This window comes from Aulonocara stuartgranti, assembly GCF_965226115.1.
Source record: "Aulonocara stuartgranti genome assembly, chromosome: 16".
Lineage (NCBI taxonomy): Eukaryota > Metazoa > Chordata > Actinopteri > Cichliformes > Cichlidae > Aulonocara > Aulonocara stuartgranti.
In genome coordinates, this window is record NC_138952.1 from 31,413,247 (window position 1) to 31,437,377 (window position 24,131).

General features: G+C 42.8%; 1 protein-coding gene across 1 annotated transcript in view; it reads left to right on the plus strand.

Moving 5' to 3' along the window:
* The window catches only part of arhgap20 (Rho GTPase activating protein 20), a 31,493-nt gene extending 13,747 nt beyond the window's left edge, over window positions 1-17,746 (plus strand). Inside the window, exons 9-15 of the mRNA XM_082507350.1 lie at window positions 844-1,053; window positions 4,954-5,144; window positions 5,753-5,917; window positions 6,630-6,733; window positions 7,166-7,355; window positions 13,175-13,286; window positions 14,609-17,746. Coding sequence (XP_082363476.1) covers window positions 844-1,053; window positions 4,954-5,144; window positions 5,753-5,917; window positions 6,630-6,733; window positions 7,166-7,355; window positions 13,175-13,286; window positions 14,609-16,269 — 2,633 coding nt within the window. The 3' untranslated portion in view covers window positions 16,270-17,746. The remainder of the gene's footprint in view (window positions 1-843; window positions 1,054-4,953; window positions 5,145-5,752; window positions 5,918-6,629; window positions 6,734-7,165; window positions 7,356-13,174; window positions 13,287-14,608) is intronic.
* Window positions 17,747-24,131: the final 6,385 nt, after the last annotated feature.

Here is a 24,131-nt window from a genome sequence, read left to right on the forward strand (position 1 = left end):
AGTAAGGACCAGAGAACAAAAGAAAACATAAAAAACGCAGTAACTGACACACAGTCTTTTGTTTACTGGTTCCCATAATTTCCTATTCTCCCTCAGCCTTCTGATATCATTAGCTGCGTAATTTGTTAACACTTGCTGGCACGTTGTGCTCGTAGAACAAACAGTTTGGCCCTTGAGTTTGGAGAAGCTGCTCTAGCTAGGAAATAACAATGGCTCACTGTCCTATTTTGGCAGATCTGCTGACCAGCTGGGGTATGTGCTTATCTAGTTTTGATGTCACAACCAGCTGCAAATCTGAGCACCTCATTCAAAGACACACACTTTCTGATCTGCGGAGAAAAGGAACAAGGAGACAAGGTCTCTTTCTTGTGTTTTTATGGGTCTCCAGTCACATCTGGGACACACAATAGATATGGCTGAATTTGATTACCTTAAAATATTTCCCTTTTAAAGGCACCCTTAAAAGAAGTAGTTCAACAGTTGGGTAATGATGTAGGATGTGGTGAATAACAAAACGTACTGACATCTAGAAACACAGCGTCTCTTCCTCAATGAGTATTTAGAAAAAAACTCTCCACTTCTCACTTCTATGCATGCATCAGTGGTTCAAAACTCACCATCTGGGAACATTTCAGAGGACGTGGTTTTCTTGTGGGTTTTTTGTGTTACCATAATCTTTTGTTTTGTAGTCCACACAGAATTCCTGACACGCAAACACAGAATTTATGACGCTGTGTTGCAAAATGCAATGCTGTATATGCCCCTTTTTTTTAAAGCATCATGTGAGGTGCACAGACTGCAAACACCAGGCCCTCCAGCGCTAAACTTTGACCTTTCATTCAGGCCACGAGTTTCCCTTCAGCATCAAGATGAGCCACATTCGAGACGTTGGGAGCAATTGTGGAGGACTTGGAGGAGGAGGAGGGAAGGATGTGCTGAGTCCCACAGACTGCCCAGGGGTTCTTCTGTTGGACCAGTGTCTCCCTCCAGACACGCAGTGCCAATTTATACTGAAACCCAACAAGGCTGTCCTTGGGCAGACTCAACTTTTAGGTAAGGGATTTCATAGTCAGTATGTGTCTGGTATTTTGGTTGTGTTTATTAGTAGTAGGTATTAAAATTACATCCACCATTAAGTATTTAAAGTTAATCGTTTGGGGTTTAAAACGGTAGCATTCTGATGATGGCCCTTCATGCACCACGGAATATTCATGAAGTGAGAGAAGTAAACATTGTTGTTTTTGTCATTACCGTGGCAGCTTAGGTTTTCTGAGTACATGGTTGGTCACTGTGAGGAATCCATCCATAAATCTAACTCTCTGTGAAACCACAAGAGGAAATATGAGGATACAGAAGTATTAATACAGAACTGAAAGTACTTCCCAGAGCGAGTTCCACTTATATAAAACATTTCAGTATGTTTGTGCTCGTCTTTGAGGTTACCGTCGTGTTTGTTAGTCCTCAGTTTGAATCAGCAGGTGGACAAGAAGGGGAAAAAAAGCGTCATCGACGGTGGGAAGAGCATTTTAATGGAGCGGTGGGTTACAGCAGGGGTTGGAACAGATGCGGTGTCAAAATAAGAAAAACATCGGACAGACAAAGAGGAAGAAACCCCAGAAGGACCGGATAAATGTGGGAATAGGAAGATGGAAAGTAGAAAGAGATGACACAGCTATTGAGTAAGTGTGGAAGGTCAGTAGAGGTGAAGGAAAAAGAAACAGACAACTATGGCAGAGAGAGAAAGGATTTGCAGACCAAAAGACTGAAACTTGGACCTTAAAGCAGAGAGGTACGGATAAATTAGGAGGAAGAAAAACAACATGACGGTGGACAGGAGTGAGGATGAACTGCGGGTACGGAGACCAGGATGGAAAAAGGACATGATGAGGTTTAGTGGCGGGAAGAAGCAGAGGAGAAAAAAAATGTGTGTTTTCCAGTCAAGTAGGCTCCAGTTTGCCAACCGCAAGCTTTGCCTCAGATTCCTTTGCTTCAGGCACAACAGGGTCTTACGTAATCTCTCCATAACAGCCCCGCCACCATACATGCCTAATTGCTCGCGCCCAACCAGAAAGCTAACGAATATGTGTTTACTGGCTTGTAGCCCTGACAAAAGCCTCATTTCAGCCATTTATTCTCAAACAATCACACAGGAAATTGTACATGTTTAACAACTAGCGGGTGTATGACAAATAAAACTCCTCCAGTTGTTCCCCAACATGCTTCATGTCCAGTTTGTGCCAGTCTACTGGGGAGATACTGTAACTGGACAAAAAGCCTTTGAGGTGGCTCATGGCAGCAACAGAGAGTGAGGCTGAACGTGGATAAAGAACCACTGCACACAGCAACACAGATCTATGCTGTCTCAGCACTTGAAAAATGAGCAAAGATTTTGTACTAGACCTATAAAAACAGGTATTGTTGTGCATTCAACTGCAAGAAGAGATTTTCTATGTTCCCATTACAATATGAACCATATTACTGGCATGTCCACCCTTGGAAGTGGCTTAAAGTCTGCTTGTCAAAGCATTCATTTCCTACAGTTCAGTAGAGCCCAGTGTTGCCAACTCCTCAGTAAGGAAAATCGTTATTGGTTGTCCTAAAAGTCGCTAAATGATGTCATCGCCTAATTTGCATAATTTGTCATGCTTATGTAATTGTAACCTAACTTTTAGGAGAGAGAAATAGCATCCTGGACGAGACGTAAAGTGAGTAAAAAACACCCTAAATGCATTCTGAATATATTTGGAACTACAAATTAAATTCTTTTAGCAATTATTGTTTTTTTAGTCATTCCAACCCTCCTCCTTTATCCGGGCTTGTGACCCAAAACAGCCTCTGGCGGAGTTACACACACACACATAGACACACAAAAAAGTCTGTGTGTGTGTGTGTGTGTGTTTTAAGTAGGTTTAAAGCTTGTGATCCACAAAAAGTAAGAGTAAAAGAAGAACTGACGTCATTACAGTCAGGGCTGGAGCAGCGGCTTCGCTCACTGGAGGTTCATTTGCAGGATGCGTAGGGGTGAACGTCTCCTGCTCTGACAGCAGCTGGGGGGGAGTGTTGCGTGAGGACTATCCGCCGCCTGTGAGCGCTTCGGCACGGGCGAGGTGCCCACGGTAGCACCGCTGCTTGTTGAGAGTAAGAGCGATACGTGCTTTCACGTCAAAAAGTGGTCATACGTCTTCCTAATAACACCAGCAAAAGTCGCCATATTTGTCGTTAGTCGCTTTTTTTGAAAAAAAAAAAAAAGTCACTAAGGGGGTCTGAAAACTCGCAAAGTATAGCGGCAAGGTTGCTAAGTTGGCAACACTGACAGAGCCAGGTTGGCCCATCCTCTGGAGCTAGCTACACCGGCAGTGTTGATTTGGTTATTTGGAAAAACTAAGAATCGAATAGAATTATTGCATTTATGCAAAGATGAAAGATTATTCCATTTGCCTAAAAATGAAATAAGTAAACTACTAACATGTCAGCACCTGTAATCTGGGGTTTCTATTACAGGACACTGACGTCACTGTGTAGTCATGTCTGTGGTAATTTCATTGTCAATGAAGAGAAATACAACATCTAGCACCTGTTTTATAACACAGTAGAAGATTAGTGTAAGATGACAGAGACTGCCCACCCAGACATGTCGTCTGTGTCTGTTTCCTCATTCCACTGTCTCTAAAACGGTTCCCTGCCTCGAGAGCCGTAATGATGTAACACCTGATTTACACCAAGGTCATGTTTTTTCATTTTTTGATGGCAAAGGCCTGCTGAGAAGTGCCAGAACAGGCCAGTAAATCTGTTACTGTTGAACTTTGTTCCAGAGTGTATTTGGGCATCACGCCACGGCAGATTGTTAAATAATGAATTCTATGTGAGGTATGGCGTGTATTCTGAGGGCCCTTTCGGGGCCGATGGGTCCCCCGCCCACCGAAAGAATCTTTTGTTTGTTAGGTTGAGTCCCACCCTTGGATACAAATCACCGACGCTTAATAACATAAATGTTATCATTTCAAGATTGTTGGCAATTCAAAGCTGCTACAATTACATTTCACTACAATGGCCCTTTAAGAGATTTAATGCACTGTTTGCACATTTTGCCCGTCTAAAAACGTCGGCGGTGGCTCAGAAAGGCAGTGCTGCCACAATTAGTGACGAATGAGTCATTATCATAACATTTGTGATATGAATCAAGGTTTTTGAAATGCATTTCAGCCCGGAGTGACATTTTATTTAATCAGCAGTCCAAAACACAAAGAAATTAAGTCATTATTAAATATACATTTCTTCTGTTTAGCAGCTAATTGTAATTCTAATGCGCTCCACGGGAGTTAATCATGCTAAAACTAGCTTTTTAAACTGCTTGTTTATTTTAGATGTCTAATTACACGCTAAAGTAAATGTACATTCTTATTTATAGGCACTTCAGTGCACACGTGCTATGCAAAAACATGCTGAGCTGGTGCTTGAACTACACAGGCAGACATTGTGCCTTTGCACTGCTGTGCAAAAACTTAGGAAAGGGAACACGCAGTCACATGCACATGTTCTTTTTAGCCTTTATTGAGACAGGAAAGCAGAGATGTGACCTATATCAGCTCGCTATGAGGTTTTGTTAAACGCACCCGCATGAGTAAACAGAGTAAACCATCGTCTATCACATCTGCTTTCATTGGTTTTCATTTCTCAACCATGAGCAGCGCGTTAGCATGATGCATGATGAAAAGCTCCTGCATCTGACGCTGATGGGCAATTCGTAAGCAGTTCTGCCCGAAATTCAAGCCCACAAAAGTAAACATTACGAAACAGTTTCTGAGTCTGCACTTTTGAAGCTATGTGAATCAAACAGTTTGGTTTCCTGAACGTACCTTGGGGCGCATTCGCCATCCATTACTCAACAACAAAAGTTTGATTATATCTCAAACTAAAGTTCTCCTTCCTCTATTTTTATTTTCCTACCCACAGAGCCTGGTCAGCAGAAGTCTTTTAAGAGAAAGAGATCTCTGATCAATTGGCCTTTCTGGAGAGGTTCGAGCACACAGCTGGACGGCGTGCCCCTGTCCCCAACCTTGCTCTCCGCCGCTCACGGTCGGCTGTTCGGACAGCCCTTGAGCTCCATCTGCTCTCCAGAAAACGGCCTGCCTAAACCTGTCATGGTAAGCCGAGTGGAGTTCACATAACAGGGGTCAGGACCCTGACTTGAGGGAACACAGGTTGACTGTTTAGTTAGGGAACGAGAGACTTGAGGGTGTGAGAAAGTAGATTATTTTAGGAGCATTTTATTTGACTTCTACTGCTGCAATCTTACTATTCTATGACTTTAATACATCCACCAACCACTTAAAATAATTGGCGGACCCATTTTCCATTTTAGATTAAATCAGATTTTTTTTCCTGGAAACAGAATATATTTTAATGTACACATTCTTCTTATTGGGAGTGAGTGACCCTCTCACTGAGGTGTCCTCTAAGAGAGACGTCTTTCTTTCGTTCTTTGTAGAAACACTGATTCAGACACGTTCCTCCTGTTGGTCCACAGAAGAATCTGTTAAAGGGAGGTGCCAAATTGAAATCGAGATAAAAATTCTGGCAGGAATTCTTTGCAATTAAGACCTCAGTGGAATGAAATGCCTTCTGCCATTAGGGCCTGTTTCCTAAGCTCCCGCTTGTGTAATCTCTGACATTAAGTTCTCCTGTTTCATCAAATGACATTGTTATTAAACTGAACAAGTTGGTAACCTTCTGTTTCGATGTTCCCCCAAAGGACATGCTGGCATTTCTGTACCTGGAGGGGCCATACACCAGAGGCGTCTTCAGGCGTTCAGCTGGAGCAAAAGCCTGCCGGGAGCTCCGAGACAGGCTGGACAGTGGGAGCGAGGACGCGGAGATCACACACCAGTCTGTGTTCGTCATCGCTGCTGTCCTCAAGGTAACCACACACACACAGCTCTTCCCCCGTCTCTCTTTCTTGTTTGAAACTGAAAACAGGCACGACTGATGTTGGTCCAAAGTCACCTTAGTCCAGACAGGATAATCTGTCTCTGCATAGCCAGGCAGACGGCCAGTCACACACACAAGGTGCAGCATTGTTCAGGATCCAGGCCAAACGGCTGTCATACAGTCGGGCATCCAGGAGGTAGCTCGGGCCTTCTTCTTCTTCATTTATTTCTTTTTTTTAGAGATGGTCCAACTCCCTTTTTAAATTTTGTTTCACTTGTTTTCCACATAGAGTGCAAGGATTGTCAGCCTCCTGTGATATAAAGGGGTGGCTGTAGCCCTTTAAATTGCAGGACGGAGAGGAAGTCATTTACTAGTCTACCGGTTCAATCCCTGGCTGCTCCAGTCTGCATGCTAAAGTATCCTTGAGGAAGATATATCACTGTCAGCAATCATCACAACTCCTACCTGTTGTGCCAGTAGCCTAACTTTAATTTCACAAGTAAAAATGCACTAACATAATTGGATTTGTTCAGTGATTATTATACGACCACCAAGCTAGGATCGAAAGAACCACAACCACAGATGAAGCCATAAAAAAGTGAGAGCAGCAAAAATCCCTTTGACAGTTGTTTCCAGTCTATAATGCCTGTCTGTCAGTATAAGGCATTCTTCAGCTTCACTTATAAACGTTTTGCATACAGGACTTCCTGCGAAATATCCCAGGCAGCATGCTGTGCGTGGACCTGTATGACCAGTGGATGGAAGCGATGGAAGGAGGAGAGGAGAGGATACCAGCTGTCCAGAGGTAAGAGATCTCTCTTGAAATCCTAAAACATGCGATATCTAAGGCCGTGATCGTCCTGCTAATCGTATAGCTGTCAGTGTCTGACAAGAAGATGCAAATCCTACGCGCATTTTACATAAGTCAGCAACACAGGACAGGAAAGATTGAATAAATGGCTGTTCTGGTGGCCTGTGGTAGAGCAACACCTTAGACGCTGTTGGTTTTTTCCTTTAATTACCTACAGTTTATGTTTAGAATGAGAACTAAAAACAGAGAGCAGGGATGTGTGTATTTCCAGTAGCAACAAACAAAATTCCTTCTGCTTAGGAGAAAAAGCAACAGTGGAAATTCTCGTCCGGGCAGAAACAAGCAGCCGTACTGAAAGGAAGAAGCAGGGACCGAGGATGTTTTTCGTAATGTGTTTGATCTCATTTCCTGCCCCACTCCCATTAGGCTCCTCCACCTCCTTCCCAGTGACAATCTGCTTCTGCTGCGACACGTGATCGCGGTACTCCACTGCATACAGGGCAGTGCCGACGACAACCAGATGAACGCCTTCAACCTGTCTGTCTGCATTGCTCCCAGCATGCTCTGGTCTCCGGCGCCAAGCACCCCTGAGATGGAAGGGGAGGCCACTAAAAAGGTGAGACGGGACAGGCCTATGGACACTTTAGAGCAGGGGTAGGCAACTCCAGGCCTCAAGTGCCGGTGTCCTGCAGGTTTTTGATCTCACCTGGGTCAACACACCTGAATCAAATGATAAGTTCATTACCAGGCCTCTGGAGAACTTAAAGACATGTTGAGGAGGTAATTTAGCCATTTAAATCAGCTGTGTTGGATCAAGGACATCTAAAACCTGCAGAACACCGGCACTCGAGGCCTGGAGTTGCCTACCCCTGCTTTAGAGACTTATCCAAATATAAAATCTTTAACTTGGCTGGTCACATTTAGTACAATAATGTGACATGTTGGGGGAAAACGCTTATCCAGCCTTCTTGCTGAGAGTTGAGGGAGATGTTTGTTGGAGTAATATGAGTCTCAGTGTAACAGCGGAGCAGTTTGCCTGCTCGGGGCCAAGAAATACTTCTGCACAGAACCTCTGGAAAAACCACAAATTTCTACACTTTGGTTTTTGTACATGCAAAATAAACGAGACACAGCATGAAACTTAAAGACTTTCAGAGGTGCTAATAGGAGGATTAGGTTACACAGAGCAAGGAGACCTACTTCCTTTGTTTCCCGTCTACATACTACCCTGAGATCTGCTGCCTGCAGCTAAATTTTCTTAATGTATAGAGATTAGAGTAGTATCGTTGTTATCATCCCGCTCGCAAGAAAATGCGTTTCTCAAAAAGCCAAAGTGCTCTGATCTGCTTCCACAGGCAGTTTGCAGAGTGCGAGGAATTTAACATTTGGAGGGAAAAAACAGAAGCAAACTGCTCGTGACCAAGCAGAGACCTGAATTTGACTGACAGTTAAGTTACAGAGGCTTCACTGACACAGGTGTATACGTACACTAAGTGCTCACATGCATACTTCACGTCAGGCCGAGAGCCATTTGTCTGCAGACTGAAGGCTTTCCCCGTGGACGTGACTGCCCACCTCAGATCAGGAGCTGACCCACTGCCACACAGCAGTCACACACACGCAAACCCCCGTCCCACAGACGCGCACTGTCAGTCTCATTCACATGTGATCTTTGACAGTTACTCATAAGCCTCTTACATTCAGCTAAGCTTCAAATCCCCGAGTTTAGAACAAGACTCGGCAAGTTTAGCTTCTCGTATAGAGAAACACATGCACAGCATCTAGTTTGGCGAGTGTCACCGGGGTTAATTCTCGTTAATTGTAAAGAAAAACAAGAACAAAAACAGGAAATTTAATTTACCTCTCGAACTACTTTGTGACAATGTTGGAGTAGAGTCTGCATGAATATCACTGCAGTTTCTCTGTACTTTTGTGTATATAAAGTGAAGTCTGCAGTGAAGCAACCGTATGTCTTAGCCAGCCATTCTGGCCTGGAATGGCTTAATTCTACAGCCAGAGCCCACATAGGAAGGCCCCTCGCCCACCAGAGCCCATCATATAGTCACTGAAACCCTAAGCATACAAAGTCTGCTGATTTGTGGTCTGTTTGGAAAGTTACAGTTATTTAGTTACACATAATCTCACTGGGTGGCTGTTTTGCTTATCTTTTCCAATCTGTGTGTGTATGTGTGTGCGTGTGCATGTGTGTGTGCGTGCGTGCGTGCGTGCGTGTGCATGTGTGTGTGCGTGTTTGTCTAGAAGTGGTTGAGGTTCATTTGAGAAAACACGCAAAGAATTTCCTACAGAATCTGAGGACTGGGATGTTTTTGTGGAAAATTGTGTCACTGAAACACCCTCTTTCTCTCTCCATACACACACACACACACACACACACACACACACACACACACACACACACACTCACATAAGTGCTCGTTGGCAAAAAATACCCTCATCACCCACAAATACTTAAATATCAGCTTCACAAATACTCCCCTGATAACACTTTCCCTCTCGCACACCGCATATTTGTGTGTTCGTCTCGAGCACAGGCGGCTATTTTCTGGGGGGGGGGAGACAAATTTTCAGCATTCCCACCTTGCAGTCAAAGACAGGGGCCAATTTAAAACTTTTTTGGGGGGGATCGTGGATGTGTATTGGCCGGTTTTCAACCTTTTCCGAGGACATGTCTGTGCTCACTGTTGGCCAGTTCAGTTTAGCCTTCGTGTCCCTCCTGCTTTCATGAAGCATATAATTTAAAGGTTTTTGGCTGAACATATCCCTTAAAGAGCATCTGAGGTAAATGCAGTTTGCGTCTAACTTTAAACGGAGACAGGAAGAGATAAATCATTTAGAAGTAAGTTGTTTTTCCTCAGGCTTGGCTCTGGAGAATGCAACTTTTGCTTTTCTTCTGCTTTGTTTTGCTTTTCTATATTATAGTAAAATCACAGAAAAGTGATACCCAGCTCAGAATGCTGCACGGATGGTTTTCCAGCGTGCACAGTTGCAGCATTTTTACGCACATACACGCCCAAATACTGGAAGATTTCTTCCAAATCTTGCAGTACTATTGTATACTCTTACAGTAGGAATCTGCAGTTCATGCAACAGATACATATTTTGTGAATGATGCATAGAGTTCGTATTTCCTGGTTTTCTGAATGCTTGAGAGAGTTAAAGATGACATCTCACTGAGGTGAACAAGAGGTTCTGAATGGGCTGCTGATGGATGAATAAGTGAAAATCTCCTGGATGCCCACAGGCTCCTTTTGTTCAGTGCTTTGCATCACGTAGCAGTGCTCACTCTCACTGGGTGACAGTGAGGGATGCTGAGTGTTGCCACAGTGGATGGATGCACAGATTTGATTCAGGGTAGATTTTTACACCTTCGTGATGCTAGCCTCCTATTTACGCTGCTGGTTTATATCAGCTAATTATTTGCTTCATTCGAAACACGCATGTTGCCAACAGGGAAGTTGCCCTCTGGTTGACATACTATGCAAAGTCAACACCCATAACACGGTTGGAGGATCTTTCTCACCTGTTTTCTGTAATATTTAAATTTTATTAATGCCATTATCCATAGATAGAGCTATAGATCCAGTATCTAACGAGAACAAAAAGAAGGAATCCAAGGTCTAGGTGTTTTATCATGGCCATATGGCACCAATTCCTCCTTTCCAAAGAAACCTAGGTTGTCAGTGTTGGGTTATTTAAAAGTCTTGATCAGATATGTTATATCCAAAATATTGGAGGCGGATCAACTTTAAATACCCGCCTAATGTTAGCTCTGTTTGAAAATCAACAATTACCTTTCTGTTGCCTCCCATGCAGATGTAAAAAGTCAGTGTCACGGGAGAGATTTGCAACAAGATCTATGTAAATCATTGCCAAGGTCTGGCAGGGACTTGTTTTTGGTGGTTGGAACTGCGGCAGGTCCTGTATATTGATCGCAAGTTCCCAAAACTCGCACCCTGTTCACACATGTTTAGTTGTCTTCTTTAAAAACCTGACCCGAGTTTGCTGGAAGAGCAATTTACCCTCCAGGACTTTGCGGCAGCAAACTGTGAGCAACTGTTTTTATAGAAAATAGAAATAAAAAAACTAGTTCAACGAGTCATAAATAACCACATCATCCAGTTTTAAATGATGTTTCATTTGTAAACGGACGGATTTAGGACATAATTCAGATTGACTGGGTGCTGTTGATCACGAACGCCACCGTTTGATTGATAGCGTGCATGTATGACCTTGACTAAAGTTGTTTGTGATGATGATTGGCTTCCTGAACACTTCAAAGAAACAGTTGTGGAGTTCATTGCGTTACATAACTCTGAATGTACAGCTCATCATCATCATCTGCTAGCTTAAATGTAAATAAATAAACTGTGAGTGGTAGTTTAAAAAGTGGATTTTTTTTCAAGCTTTAATAAAACGCTGGGTTTAGAGGAAAGAAAACCATTTTAAAGGACTTTTTAGCACAGCCTGATTACTCCTTGTTTGGACAGACGACGGTTTTTTGGCGCATACGGACACCGTGCAGACACAGACCAGACAACATCTGGCCCACAAACAAACAAATGAGTGTTTACCGGCGCAGTATTTCCATAGTGTCACAGGCTTATTTATGTACACATCAGGCAGATTTCAGTGGAAATTTCCCAGTGGCCCCGGCGTTTGCCAACTATTTGTGTCACAGGACGTCATGTGTGTAAATTTTGTCTGTTTAGTTTTAAAGGCAGCGGTTTCTGCCAAGTAGTGTGATTTGTTTGAGGATGGATTCCAACTGGGCTGATAAAACTCATAAAGCACAGACAGCGTTACAGTGTTTGAAGACATCAACTGAATGTGCTTAAATTAGTCGTTCAGCGGCGAACGATTGGTATTTGGATCCCTTTCAAAGATTCTTGCCCCTTTGTGACATTTGTGGCCGTGGTTTTGCTGCGAAAAGTCGTGATTGGCTTTAAGTAAAAAAAAAACACAAAAGCACACAAAATGGGGAAAAAAACTACACCTACATTGTATTCGGTATCAAAGCCAACTGATGATGTCATAGCCAGTATTATCAGGACATTTTCCAGGGCTGGTAAGAAGGAATGGATGGAGGAGAGGGAGTCGATGTTTTCCCGTTCACTGTGGAGGTTGACATCAACGCAAGCAAATGAAAAGAAATGTTTCCCCAAAATGATAATATGGGAAAAAAATGTTAAAAAGAGCTTTTGACAGCTGTTTGAAAACAGTGCCACAAAGTTATTTGGGTCACTATATCATAGAGCAGTGATATCACAAGTCAGTAGCTACAGTATTAACAACCACACACAAGTTTAAGCACTCTGCTTCTCAGACGTTGTTCTGAGCATCTGCGTGACCCGTTTCCTGCTTTTCTGTCAAGTCAAAGTCAAATTTATTTATATAGCACATTTAAAACGAAAACGTTGACCAAGGTGCTGTACAATTAAGATAATTAAAAGAAATAAAAACATAGGGAGACATGATAAGAGTTAAGAAAAAGAATCATAAAATTAGAAGATTTGAGTAAGAAATAAGATAAAAGTAATACAAACTCATTCTGATTTAAAAGCCAAGGAATAAAAGTGTCTTTTCAGATGGGTTTTAAAAGTGTCCAGTTTTGGGGAGGTCCTGGTGTGAAGGGGCAGTTTGTTCCACAGTTTCGAATCAGTTACAGCAAAGGCCGGATCTCCCCTGTGCTTTAATCTGGACCTCGGGACAGCCAGGAGCAATTGATCCGCAGACCTCAGCGATCTTGCAGGAGTGTAGCAATTTAAAAGATCAGAAATGTATCAGGGTGCTGTGAAAATCTACACTTTTAAATGCTATTGGATAAATAGAAAGGTGTGAGATCTAAAAATACTTACATGTCTGCAGAATGTGCATCAAGTACAAGTATCAAGTTAAAAATATGACACAGGCCGTTCACACGACCATGGCTGCACAAAACTCCGGTTTTTAGTCTTATTAAAAATGGATTGTGTCAGTAATTTCAAATGAAATCAGCAGTTGGTACCTACACACCGCCTGGGATGTGGTGGCAGCAGGCAGACCTCTCTCTGCTCCGATTTGCCTCTACATCGCTTTTATTGGACCACTGACTTAGACATAAATGTCTTTGTGCCCCAGGATGGAAAACACAAGCTGTCGGCTGGTGCAACCCAGTCACGACGCCACGTTTTGTGTTTCACGTTGCAGTTTGTGAGTCCGATCGGTATTGCACAGACACATAACAGTAAACTTTCTGTGTTGCTAAATTATGGCTGAACTGGCTGCTTCCGTGAGGTCCAGCTTCAGCAAATGAATCTGTAAACACAAACACCTCTTAATCTATAAGAGTGAAAACTAATCGTTTGCCACCGAAGTAGAGCAAAGTGAAGATGTTGGTGACAACATGAAATAATCAGGCGCTGTTTGTTCCTGCAGGTTTGTGAGCTTGTTCGCTTCCTAATAGAGAACTGCAGCACCCTCCTGGGGGACGTCACATCACTCTTCAGAACCTTCAGCCAGAAGAGCAGCAGCAGCGACCATGGATCTGGTAAGAACTGAGATTTAGGCCAGACAATAAAGAAAGGACAGAATATCAGTAGGAATTTAATTTAAAAACAGTTAATTAGGATGTACAGGCTTTTTCTTAACATTTTATGATTTTGTGATCCAGTTTAGTTGTATAAGCTTGTAGGAAAAAACTGTTAAGAATGGCTGAGACAGTGACAAAAAAGCCAAGAGGTCTAGAAAATACTGCTCTCTAATAAAGTGCTTAGTATTGAGACTTGATTCCTACATTGTTAAAGAGTCTGATCCCATAAAAAAACAAACAGGCTGCAACTGTAATGGAAACATTTACAGATTTTGCAATTTGGGTTTCTTTTGCTTTCAGTTTTCTGACTTAATAAATGCAAACTGAAACCGCACAGCCAGAGCTATTACAGGGAGAGGTGTGGCATTAAAAAAATCTTGAATTGAGTCTACTTCATTGACGCATAAGATGGTAAAATTCCACAATACTCTGCACGCTCGCCCCTACCATCAACTGAAACTGAAAAAGCCACTAATGTTGTTGCACATGTAGTTGTATAACCTGCTGGTAAAAAAAGAAAGAAAAGCCTGTTAAACCTTATTTTGGGGGCAAAACCACCAAACATTTTAAGCGTTACTATCTAAGATTTAACTGGTTATTCTGAAAATGTATTTTAACCCAAAATAAATGCCTGGAGTTGATGACGCTCTTGTGGCAAAGCTTTGTTCTAGGAGGGTTTTAGCACAGCTAGTCCTGTGAAAAAACATAACAAAAGAAAAACAGATGCACATGGAGACGATGTTCTTGTGTCAAATTTGTTCTAAAGGTCAAGTGTGTGTGTTTTGTGTGTGTGGGATAAAGGATCCTTTATTTATTATCTGAAAAAGTACTGATAAAGCCTCACTGTGTTGCATCAAGGTGGTTTGGGACTGACTAGCTTGCTCTGTGTGGGTGCAACTGAATTGCCCAGGAGCTTTAAGTCATGTTGAGTGGGGTCAACAAATTGACCTGCAGTAATTTCAATGATTGCCAGGATCACATGATTAAGATAGCACTGAATATCCTCATTCATGCTGTTAGCTCTTCCTCATGCTGTAAGTAACCACCAGGGGTCAAAGAGCACATAGCAGAGATATGCTTTGTCCTCTGTTCTCCTCATGTGCACCAGTGAACTGTGACTTTGTTCATTCAGCTCAGGAAATGCTCTCAGTTAATTGAATCTTTTTTTTTTTGTCCTCTAGCAATGGCAACCAATCAGTTAAAGCGACTCTTTACAGTGAAAAATGGCACTGTTGCTAATTGCTAATAAAGTGAACCATGTTTTCTCCTTTTCTTCCCAGATGTGTCGTCCTTCCAGATGAACGACTCGTCTTACGACAGTCTGGAGAACGAGCTGAACGATGATCCCGAGTCTCCCTTCCAGGAACAGCTTCCGCTTCGCGACAAAGACAAGCCGGACAGCTGCAGCCGTGACTCTGTCATCACGCTCAGTGATGGCGACCCTGAACCTGACCCCGATTCTAACCTTTTGCTGCAGCTCCCGCCTCTGGCCAGACCCAGTAGGTTCAGTCCCGTGGTTCGACAGCCTCGCGTACGCCACGCCAACGGCTCGTCGCAGGGTCCTAGGAGACTGAGGAGGAGCTCAGAACCGGCCTTAGCCCTGGCTAGCATGCCGAGTTCAAGCATGGTGTTGGCTCATGCTGATAACCGCCACCCGTCAGTGAGGAAGGCGAGCTACGATGCTGCCATGGAGGGGGAAGCAGATGTGGATGAGGTTTTTCTTGAACAGGGGCTGAACGGGCTGCAGCTGAAAGAGGAGGGAGAGGATGGCTGTGAGAAGAGAGGAGTCAAAATCCAGAACAGCGGGCGGAGGAAGACGAAGCATGCCCCTCCACCGCCACTGCGACTGGATGCCAGTTGTTCCAGTCTGTCTTCACCGGCAACCTCACCAACCGGCTCCTCCCTCAGCTCCTTAGACTCTGCTTTCTCACAGTACTCCACTGACTACGCCACAAATGTGCCACTTCCGTTAAATGAACCCCTTCCTCTCTCCCCCCTTTTTCCTGGACGCCCACAGCAGTCCTCAAGGAGCTCTCCCCCTCAGAGAGAAGCGCTGGCTCATTGGCCACAAGCCACCCAACCCCCTCGAACCTGCCAAAGTGCTTCCCACTCTCATGGCCTCCACCCTAACACGTGGCTTAAAAGGGACCGGTGCCTGACGCTAAGGCAGCCCGATAGTGGACACACTGAGGAGGACCTGCCCGTGGTTAACGGGAAATCCTTCTCAACCACTAACTGCTTCTCTGTCAGTGCCCAGGAGGCCATGGTGACAAATCAAGACTGCAGACATAGGTCAAGCAGCCCTCCATCTTACCAGCAGGCTCTGCTGCAGCTGCAGCGCAGCCACTCTCCTTTTTACGGTGCGACAGAGAAGCCTCTGACAGTCAAAGATCTGAGACAGCTCCATGACCAGACCTCTCCTAACAAACTCAAACCAAACCCAGGAGCTGAGATCGCACAGAGGCTGGCTGAAGGTGGCTGCGTGCAGCCCCCAAAAGGTGTTTTCTTTGGACAGAGTGCCACCACTCTGGTCCTCCAAAGACAAAAGTCCCACTCTCTAACTCCTGCCATGGACATCCACAGAGGGAGGAAGACCCTTCCTCGCCGAGCATCTGAGCCTGCTAAGGTCAATGTGAACTCTAACCGTGGCCCCAGCCTTATCTTAGACAGACTTCCTGCTTCTAAAGCCCGGCCCCAAGACGGCAGAGCGTCAGATAACCACGCCAAGCCGCGCCTCTGCTTGTCGCCCTCTGCCACCAGGGCTGTAAGGGACTACTTTTCCTCACAAGGTCAAGAGGATGTGGACGCCTGCCTGCAGAGGAGTCATGAGGTCACGCTAGCAATTGTGCAGGGTAAGAAGGAGTGGCAGAACAGGCGGTGCAGTGACCCGCGGCTGGAGGACTTTGAGCAACTTTTTTTTGCAGAAGAATCGTATGTGTAAAAAGGAACTTTGGAAAGACAAACTGTACAGGGGAGACTGACTTTCATGTGATATTGTAACTTGTACACAACTGTCTTTTTATTGTATTATTTTTCATATACTCCTTTAACCTGTTGCTGACTACTGTAATGGTACATCAGCGGTTTAAGATTTTTATGAGGTACAGATGCAGCGTAAGTGTAGCGTCTCGAACACCAAAAATCTGGTTTCTCTGGACAAAATGTTTCTCTCACCGCATCCTTGTGCACCTTCCAGATCTATGGTTGTTTCTTTTTCAGCATGTGATGAAAGTCTGGAGAGCTTGTCAGCAGTAAGAAAAAGAAACGACAAAGAAATCCTTTTTTTCATGTTCGGGAAGCTTGCAAAATGTTTAGAAAGCAAGCAGAACATCCATTACAGCTGATGGGAAACGAAGGCCGTGACAGTACAAACAGTAACATTAAAAACTTGAGCAACATTCGTGCCGCTCGTGACCGATCGCAACCATGAAGTGAACTAATTCTTTTCCAGTGACTGAAGTGTTTGTCTGAGTCAGTGAGTCGGTGGGGGCAGTTTTTGTGTTCGTATAAGCATCCTGCAGACACACAGCACAGCGTCGTCCTCAGTAAGTCTGGTTAATATCTCTGACCTGGAAGGAGAAGATATCTGCATGTGTGTGTGTGTGTGTGTGTGTGTGTGTGTGTGTGTGTGTGTGTGTGTGTGTGTGTAAAAGAAAGCATTGCTGATTGTCAGCGTGTCCTGAGCCAAAAGAAAATCAGTGCCGCTGAAAGAGAAATCGCATTTAGTTTTGCTTTCAAAACACTTAATTATCCTCATCAGGACCCTTTGGGTATCGCAAGGAGACACCTTGTTGAGCAAGTGCATGTTGAGTTGGATGTACCAGTTTGTGTGTTTTGTCCATACATGTATGATCTTTTTGTTCCAGCGCTGCAGTGTTGACTCCATAGTGACACTTAACAGTAAATGGCCTTATTCCACTGTCTATTACCGTGATGAAAAGTATGTAAATACATACCCACAGATAATGTTAGCTATTGTTAGTTTGCACCAGTAATAAACAGTGTTATCTCTTACATAGCTTCTTCACAGGACCACACACACAGAAGTAAGGCCATTGTCATGTGCTGCCATTTTAAATGATCTCATGGAGTACTTTGTCCTGTATTATTATTAATATTATTATCTCCTTTACAGAACTGTGTTCAGCCTGTATAGTTCTCCATATTTATGATGCAGATATATATATATGTATAAATCTCTATATAAATATATTATCTTGTTGTTTCGTATGTGGTGTGTGGTGTGAGGAAATCAAATGTGTATTTTTGTACATGCCAATTCTGCTGCTGCTGTCTTTATAGAAAGAGTATTTGCTACCAAATGCACCCTTTGTATATTGTGTACATCTGAATTCCAGCAGGAATTCACAAGAACCAAAATATAATTGATTTCAATAAATGTTGCTCTCGTGAAACTACTTTGCTAGTCAAATGTGAAATTTGTTCACAGGGGTGGTTTCGCGTGACAGTTTTGTGGCTATCACCAGGGTGGGATACAGGATGAGGATCATCATTAACATTTATTGCAAACAAATGAACAGCGTGTGGACACACTCCACCCTTTGATGGCTCTGCTCGGAAACCGAGGCCAGTTTGCTGTAAGGTACACCTTGCTGTAATGGGTTGGATCCACTTTTGCCTTCACAACATCCTTAATTGTTTGTGTAGCTTTAACAAGCTGCTTGGAAACATCCCCCAGAGATTTTGGTACATCACACAATTACTGAAGATTTGTCTGCTGCACCACCATGATCTCCTGATCTGGTGACAGTGGAGGCATTTAAGTGCAGTGAACTCCAAGTAAACTAATTTGGTTCAGGCTCAGATCATCACAATCACCAGCCTGAACTGTTGATACAAGGCAGGATGGATCCATGCTTTCATGCTGTTCCTGCCAAATTCTGACACTATCATCCTTATGTTGCAACAGAAATCAAGACTCATCAGACCAGGCAACATTTATTTTCCAATCTTCTGTTGTTGCTGCACACATCTCTCGGCTGACTGTAGATCAAGAGGTACAGCAGATCGGTTGGAAGTTTAACAGTTTGATCCCTGGCTGCGGCACACTGCATGCAAGACTTCTTGTGCAAAATACTGAACCCCAAGTTGCTCTCTAATGCATCAAGTGTTAGAGAGAAAGCTCTTAGAAAAAGCATAGAAAAACATGCTAGCAGGGATCTGTGTGAATGGGTGAATCAGCCCATTTACCACAGCTGAACAGGTGTGTCTAATAAAGTGAATTTAATTTGTAAATGAATTTATTAAAATGTCTTCAAATTTCCTGAAATCCAGCTTGGTAGTCCTTACTAATCTTACTACAACACAGGTGAGCATTAAAAAAAGTGTAAATATCCAAATATAAACTAAGGACTGTATGTAAAATATGTCTCTGTCCTGAGACCTAGTGGAACTGAAATCTGATTAATAAATTCCAAAATATGACAAAAGTGATGTTTAAAAACACTGGTCTATAAAGAGCTCATTACAGCTACATTTAAAGCTAAAAAAATAACACTTCTATCCATATTTTAATAAGTCAGCTTGTAAAGGAGGTCAGCTAATCAGAGCGCTACTCAAAAGTACAGCTTAACAAAGCAAGAACATAAGAAAACAATCTGGCCTAATGAGTACAGTTGAATAGTCCAAAAAATTTACCTCATATCGTGTTTAGCATTTAGTTTAAAAAGGTACAATTCCCTAAAGCCAACACTTATTCCAGCTGACCCAGAGTCTAAACTGATTCATGATTCTTCATGCATGACAACACCTTGACAAGAAACGGATCGTAAGGCAGCGTAATGTTCACAGGCTGTTTTCAAAAATCAAAACATATCAGTGTGCTGTGGCACGAAGTGGAAAGCACATGTTTTATTAACGTTTCCACGATCTCCACCACTTTATCAGTTTTGGTGACAAAAGTTTTGCTGGGGCATATTTACTGATCTTCAGAAGGTGAATCACTATGAATTATGGGATGGCAGTATCTTCGTTTCCTTGCTAAAGTATGGTGTGATGTATCCTGTGCTAAAGACGGTTTAACAAATCAGTGAAAAAGTAGTGAAAACCAAATGCACTCCCCATCATTTAGAATAAAGTGTTGTGTGACGAAATGTGTTGAAACAAATTACCAAACAAGCTGCGCGTGTGCTGTGAAACTCTCATGACTGCAGCAAAAAGGAAATTAAATCTGGCAACGGTGCGGGAGAGGGAGAAACTTTAGACCTGCACGTCTGATTAATGTGAGCGCAGAGAGTGGATGAATATCACCAAACTTGTTTCGAGTGTGTGGTTGTGGATACGGCCATCACAGCAACCGTGACGTCACCTACTGGTTAGTGAAGTCCCTTTGTGAAGGCTGGAGCTGAGCGACTTTGCGGGGGGTGATTCTGACTGAGGAACTAAAGAACACTGCACGCTCAAGGTCGACGTCTTTTGACTTGCTGGAGGTTTTCATTAGAGTTCAAACTCATTACGAGCATCTTAAAACCAAAGATAAAGGGAACAAGTGTCCATGTTTCCATTCCTCTATTGGGTTTTCTCTTACATGTTTTCCAAGTTTTGATCTTTTCCTTTATCACTCCATGAGTTTTTCTTCTCCTTGGACATCTCTGAATCGGTTTGATAACTTGAAATAAAGTTTTTTTTATGAACAATCCCTAGCTACATTATTATATAATCAAGGCTCACAAATCATGGTGGGATTCTTACAAAAAATCCCCAGTATGATTCCTACACAGCGGCAGAGGAAGAATTAAGTGGGGCTTTGTGATGGTTTCTCTAACCCTTGTTTATGAGTTTTTGTAAAAACCTTCAACACCGGCAGCCACGGTTGACTCATATATTTACAAGAAAACTTTGTAAGACGTCAACACCAAAAGAAATATAGACAGAATCATCAAAACCTTTCACATCTGTACACTTATGGGCCACATGTTTTCCACTAATGCATGATGTGGAGATATACAGGCACAAGCTGATGTTGCTAGGGAGACAGGTTGCACAGCAGGTTGGGAGAATTAGTCAAAACACAGCTTTGTCGGACAAACAGAGAGGTTCAGCTCAGTGTTAGAGGAACTACAGGCAAAAACGGGTTTTCTTACTATGAGTTCTTCAAGAACTCATGAGTGGCTGATCTCTCTCAGCCATATCTGACAACCAGCAGGCACCCTAACACCTGCTGGCCTCCTGATTTTTGCAAACTTCTGTTATGGGGGTAACAGAGCAAAATAGAGGAACATGTTCAGAGCAGCAAAATCTTCTAAAGATAGAATAAATCAAGTTGTTTGATGCTGTGCAAAAGTCTTGAGCGACCCCTCACTGTCTTTATATGTCAGTAGAAAAATGAGAAATGGGTGCATTTATGATGTTGAGGTCCAATGTGGAATTCATTGTGTGTTTTTCTATCCAGGTATGCTTTTACTGCACTGGCGTTGTGTCTGGGATCATTGTCGCACTGAAAGTGAAGCCTTTACCAACCAGATGCTTCCAGCTTTTATTGCACGGATCAAAATCTGACAGCAATTTTCTGTGTTTATAATTCAAACTGATCGAGTAGTATTTGAAATTGCCTTTGTTCTTGTTTTTTCCTGCTGCTGCTTCGTATTTTTATGCAATGCTGTTGTTCTCTATAATGGATCGGTCTACAAACTTTTAAGGGCAAGAATACAGGTATTCTTGAGGTTCGTACTCTATTTTAGGTCTCTTGCTAGTTTTACAGGTGCAGTTTGCGCTTCCAGACCTTAAGTTGCTCCCGTAGCAAAAGAAAGATTTGCTTTTATTTTCAGAAGGATGATAAAGGTTGTTTAACAGCCGCTTGGCTTCTCCATGAGATTCCTCAGCCAACGCCGAACTCGATGCACAGTGAGGTCACACTTGATCCCAGTCATGAATTTCAGACAAATCAGCAATCAGTATGCTTTCCCTCCCTTTGCTATACTGTTGACCCACTCTGAAAAGCATGCAACTCCCTGGGCAGTAACCCTGGTGTTATTCCCACATATTGTTTTTCTGACACACATTCTCCAGTTTTGGTGAAGCAGTAACGCTGCAGCAGGCGTGAGTGAACTCCCATTCGCTAAGACCCGCTAGACCCTGAATGTGATGTTGATTAGTTTTCTAAAGGCAAAATACAGGATCACAACACAACTGCACTAACACAGCAATACAACTGTAGAAACCTTCACAATGTTTTATAGAAGCTGCTGTAAAGAACCAAGCATGTTATGGCATTGTTTCTCCCTAGCTGAAAATCATAAAATAAGATTGTGTGATGGTTTATGGGGCTAGGTAGATGTACACAAGCACAGGAAAACATTTTTGTTTTACATTTGTACATATAAATACAGCAAATTATAGGAGTAGCTTAGAAGAATGTAAGACCTCCGACAAAGCTTAGTTACATAATAGGAGGGAAGATTTATGGGGTTGAAAAAATGTGGTCAAGAGAGCCTGGTAAAAACACCTGGTAAGAAGTCAGTGAGGGAAAAGACTGGATATGTGAAGGCATTTGAGCATATTAATGTGTATTCCCACTGAAATACTGTACGCAAAGCTATTTCTCAAACTTAATATTTCATGCGGTCAGTTTTAATGACATTAGCCATTTTCTACATGTTGCTGTGTGCTCAGCTAGCTAATGAGCTTGATTGTGTCATATTTGACTCAAGCTGTATATAAAAAATATACTTAGTCTCCAAAAACCGTAAAGCAAGAGGGAAGATTCAAGGGTTAACTATGATAGGGTTAAAGTTGGAGTTTTCAGTGGCAAGAAGGTGGCTTTCCTTTTACCATTGACAAGAAGCGTGATGCAAAGGTGACAAGTGTTGGTGTGATTATTTGGAAATAGAAGAAATATAAAATCATGTTGGTCTGGAGCTCCAGGCAAAATGTTGCCTCGTGGGGTAAGGACTTGGAGGGCTATGAGAAAGGTGGTGGATTGCTCCAAAACTACACGGATAGAGGTTGTTTGTGATTTGAAGACAGTTAGGACCACAGTCCCCAAGAACACCATTGGTAACTCACTATTCTATAATGGACTTAAATGTTGCAGTGCCCAAAAGGTCCCAGTGCTCAAGAAGGCACATGTACAAGCCTGTCTTAAGTTTACCATCTACCTGGGAGAAAGGGCTTGACCTTCCATTGTTGGAGGAAAAGAAATGCTGAGTATGACCCAAGGAACACCATCCCCACAGTCAACCACACAGGTGGAAACATTAAACTTTGGGCTGTTTATCTGCTAAGGGTAGACACTTGTTATTAATCTCTGTCTTTCTTCCACAGCATGTCTTTTATCCTGTTTTCCTTCTCTCAGCCCAACCGGTCGCAGCAGATGGCCCCGCCCCTCCCTGAGCCTGGTTCTGCTGGAGGTTTCTTCCTGTTAAAAGGAAGTTTTTCCTTCACACTGTCGCCAAAGTGCTTGCTCATAGGGGTCATATGATTGTTCGTTTTTTTTTCTCTGTGTGTATCCGGTTGTTCAGTCTGACGTCACTAGCCGTGTCTGGGTCTAAACTCCGCTGCAGGTCCATATATCAAACGATCACTATGGCATTACTGAGAGTTAAAAAACTGTCTAAAGTCTTTCATCTTTAATAAAATGATCAGCGTTCTGCTCTACCAGGTGTAACAATTGAGTTTAACATCCAGGCATCCATGAAAACGGAATTTATGACATTTAACGGAGTTAGAAGTTAGCAGGGAGTTAGCTCGCTAGCTTCTATCTAAATACAATATGCTGTGCTTGCCAACAAAGGTTTCTCAACCAAGTACTAAGTCGTGTTTTGCCTCGAGATCAAATACTCTGTCTCCCAAAACAATGAAAGTACCTTAAGAATAAGACTGTTCATTAAAACTTCAGCAGGGGATCAAAAAAGTGTTTCTTCCATTCTAAATGGGATGCATTGCAAAAGGCAAATTATCCTACTGCTTATTAAAAGTGTGATCTGAGTAAACAATTTTGTGATGTGTTTATGCGCTCAGTCCCTAGTTTCATACAGTTTGATACAGTTCGTAAGTAATGGTCCTATCCAGAGTAATAATAAAATAAATCATGGGTGTTATGTTGGATTTGGGGGTTTTATTTGCCATCCGGTCTTTAAGTCTGATGTCGTTAGCAATGTCTGGGCCCAAACTCTGCTGCAGGTCCCTAAGTCACACGATCACCGCGGGATCACTGAGAGTTGAAAAACTGTCTAAATTATTTCGTCTGTAATAAAATGATCAGTGTGGCTGCTCTACCAGGTGTAACAATTAAGTTAAACATCCAGGCATCCATGAAAACGGAATTTATTCAATTTAACGGAGTCAGAAGTTAGCAGGAAGTTAGCTCGCTAGTTTCCATCTAAATATAATATACCATGTTCTGACTGAGAGATTTCTGAAACAAATTCAAACATACAGCTCTGCTATCACTTCCAACATAAATGAAGACAAAGTAAACAGCAGTGACGTTTGTAGGGTTACTGAAGTTTGGCTAGCTGGTATATAACGATGTGCTACGTGATCGCTAGCAACACAGCTATGTTAGCATAATATAAACAGTGAAGCTGGAGGATGAACGCTAATTTTTTCCACTTGATAAAAGTTAACACGAGGGCTCCCAATGGTCAGGGACAAATGCAGTCGCATGGCAGGGTGGCAGGCTGTAAACGGACCAAACTTCAGCCAGGAGAACAACTGAGATAATCCATCCAGAATACGAGGTTAGTCATTCATATACTGCTGCATGGGCTGGGCTATAGTTACATCTAAGGTCTTAAAAACTGAGCTTTAAAATGATTAGCGGTAATAAAAACCGAGTGAAAA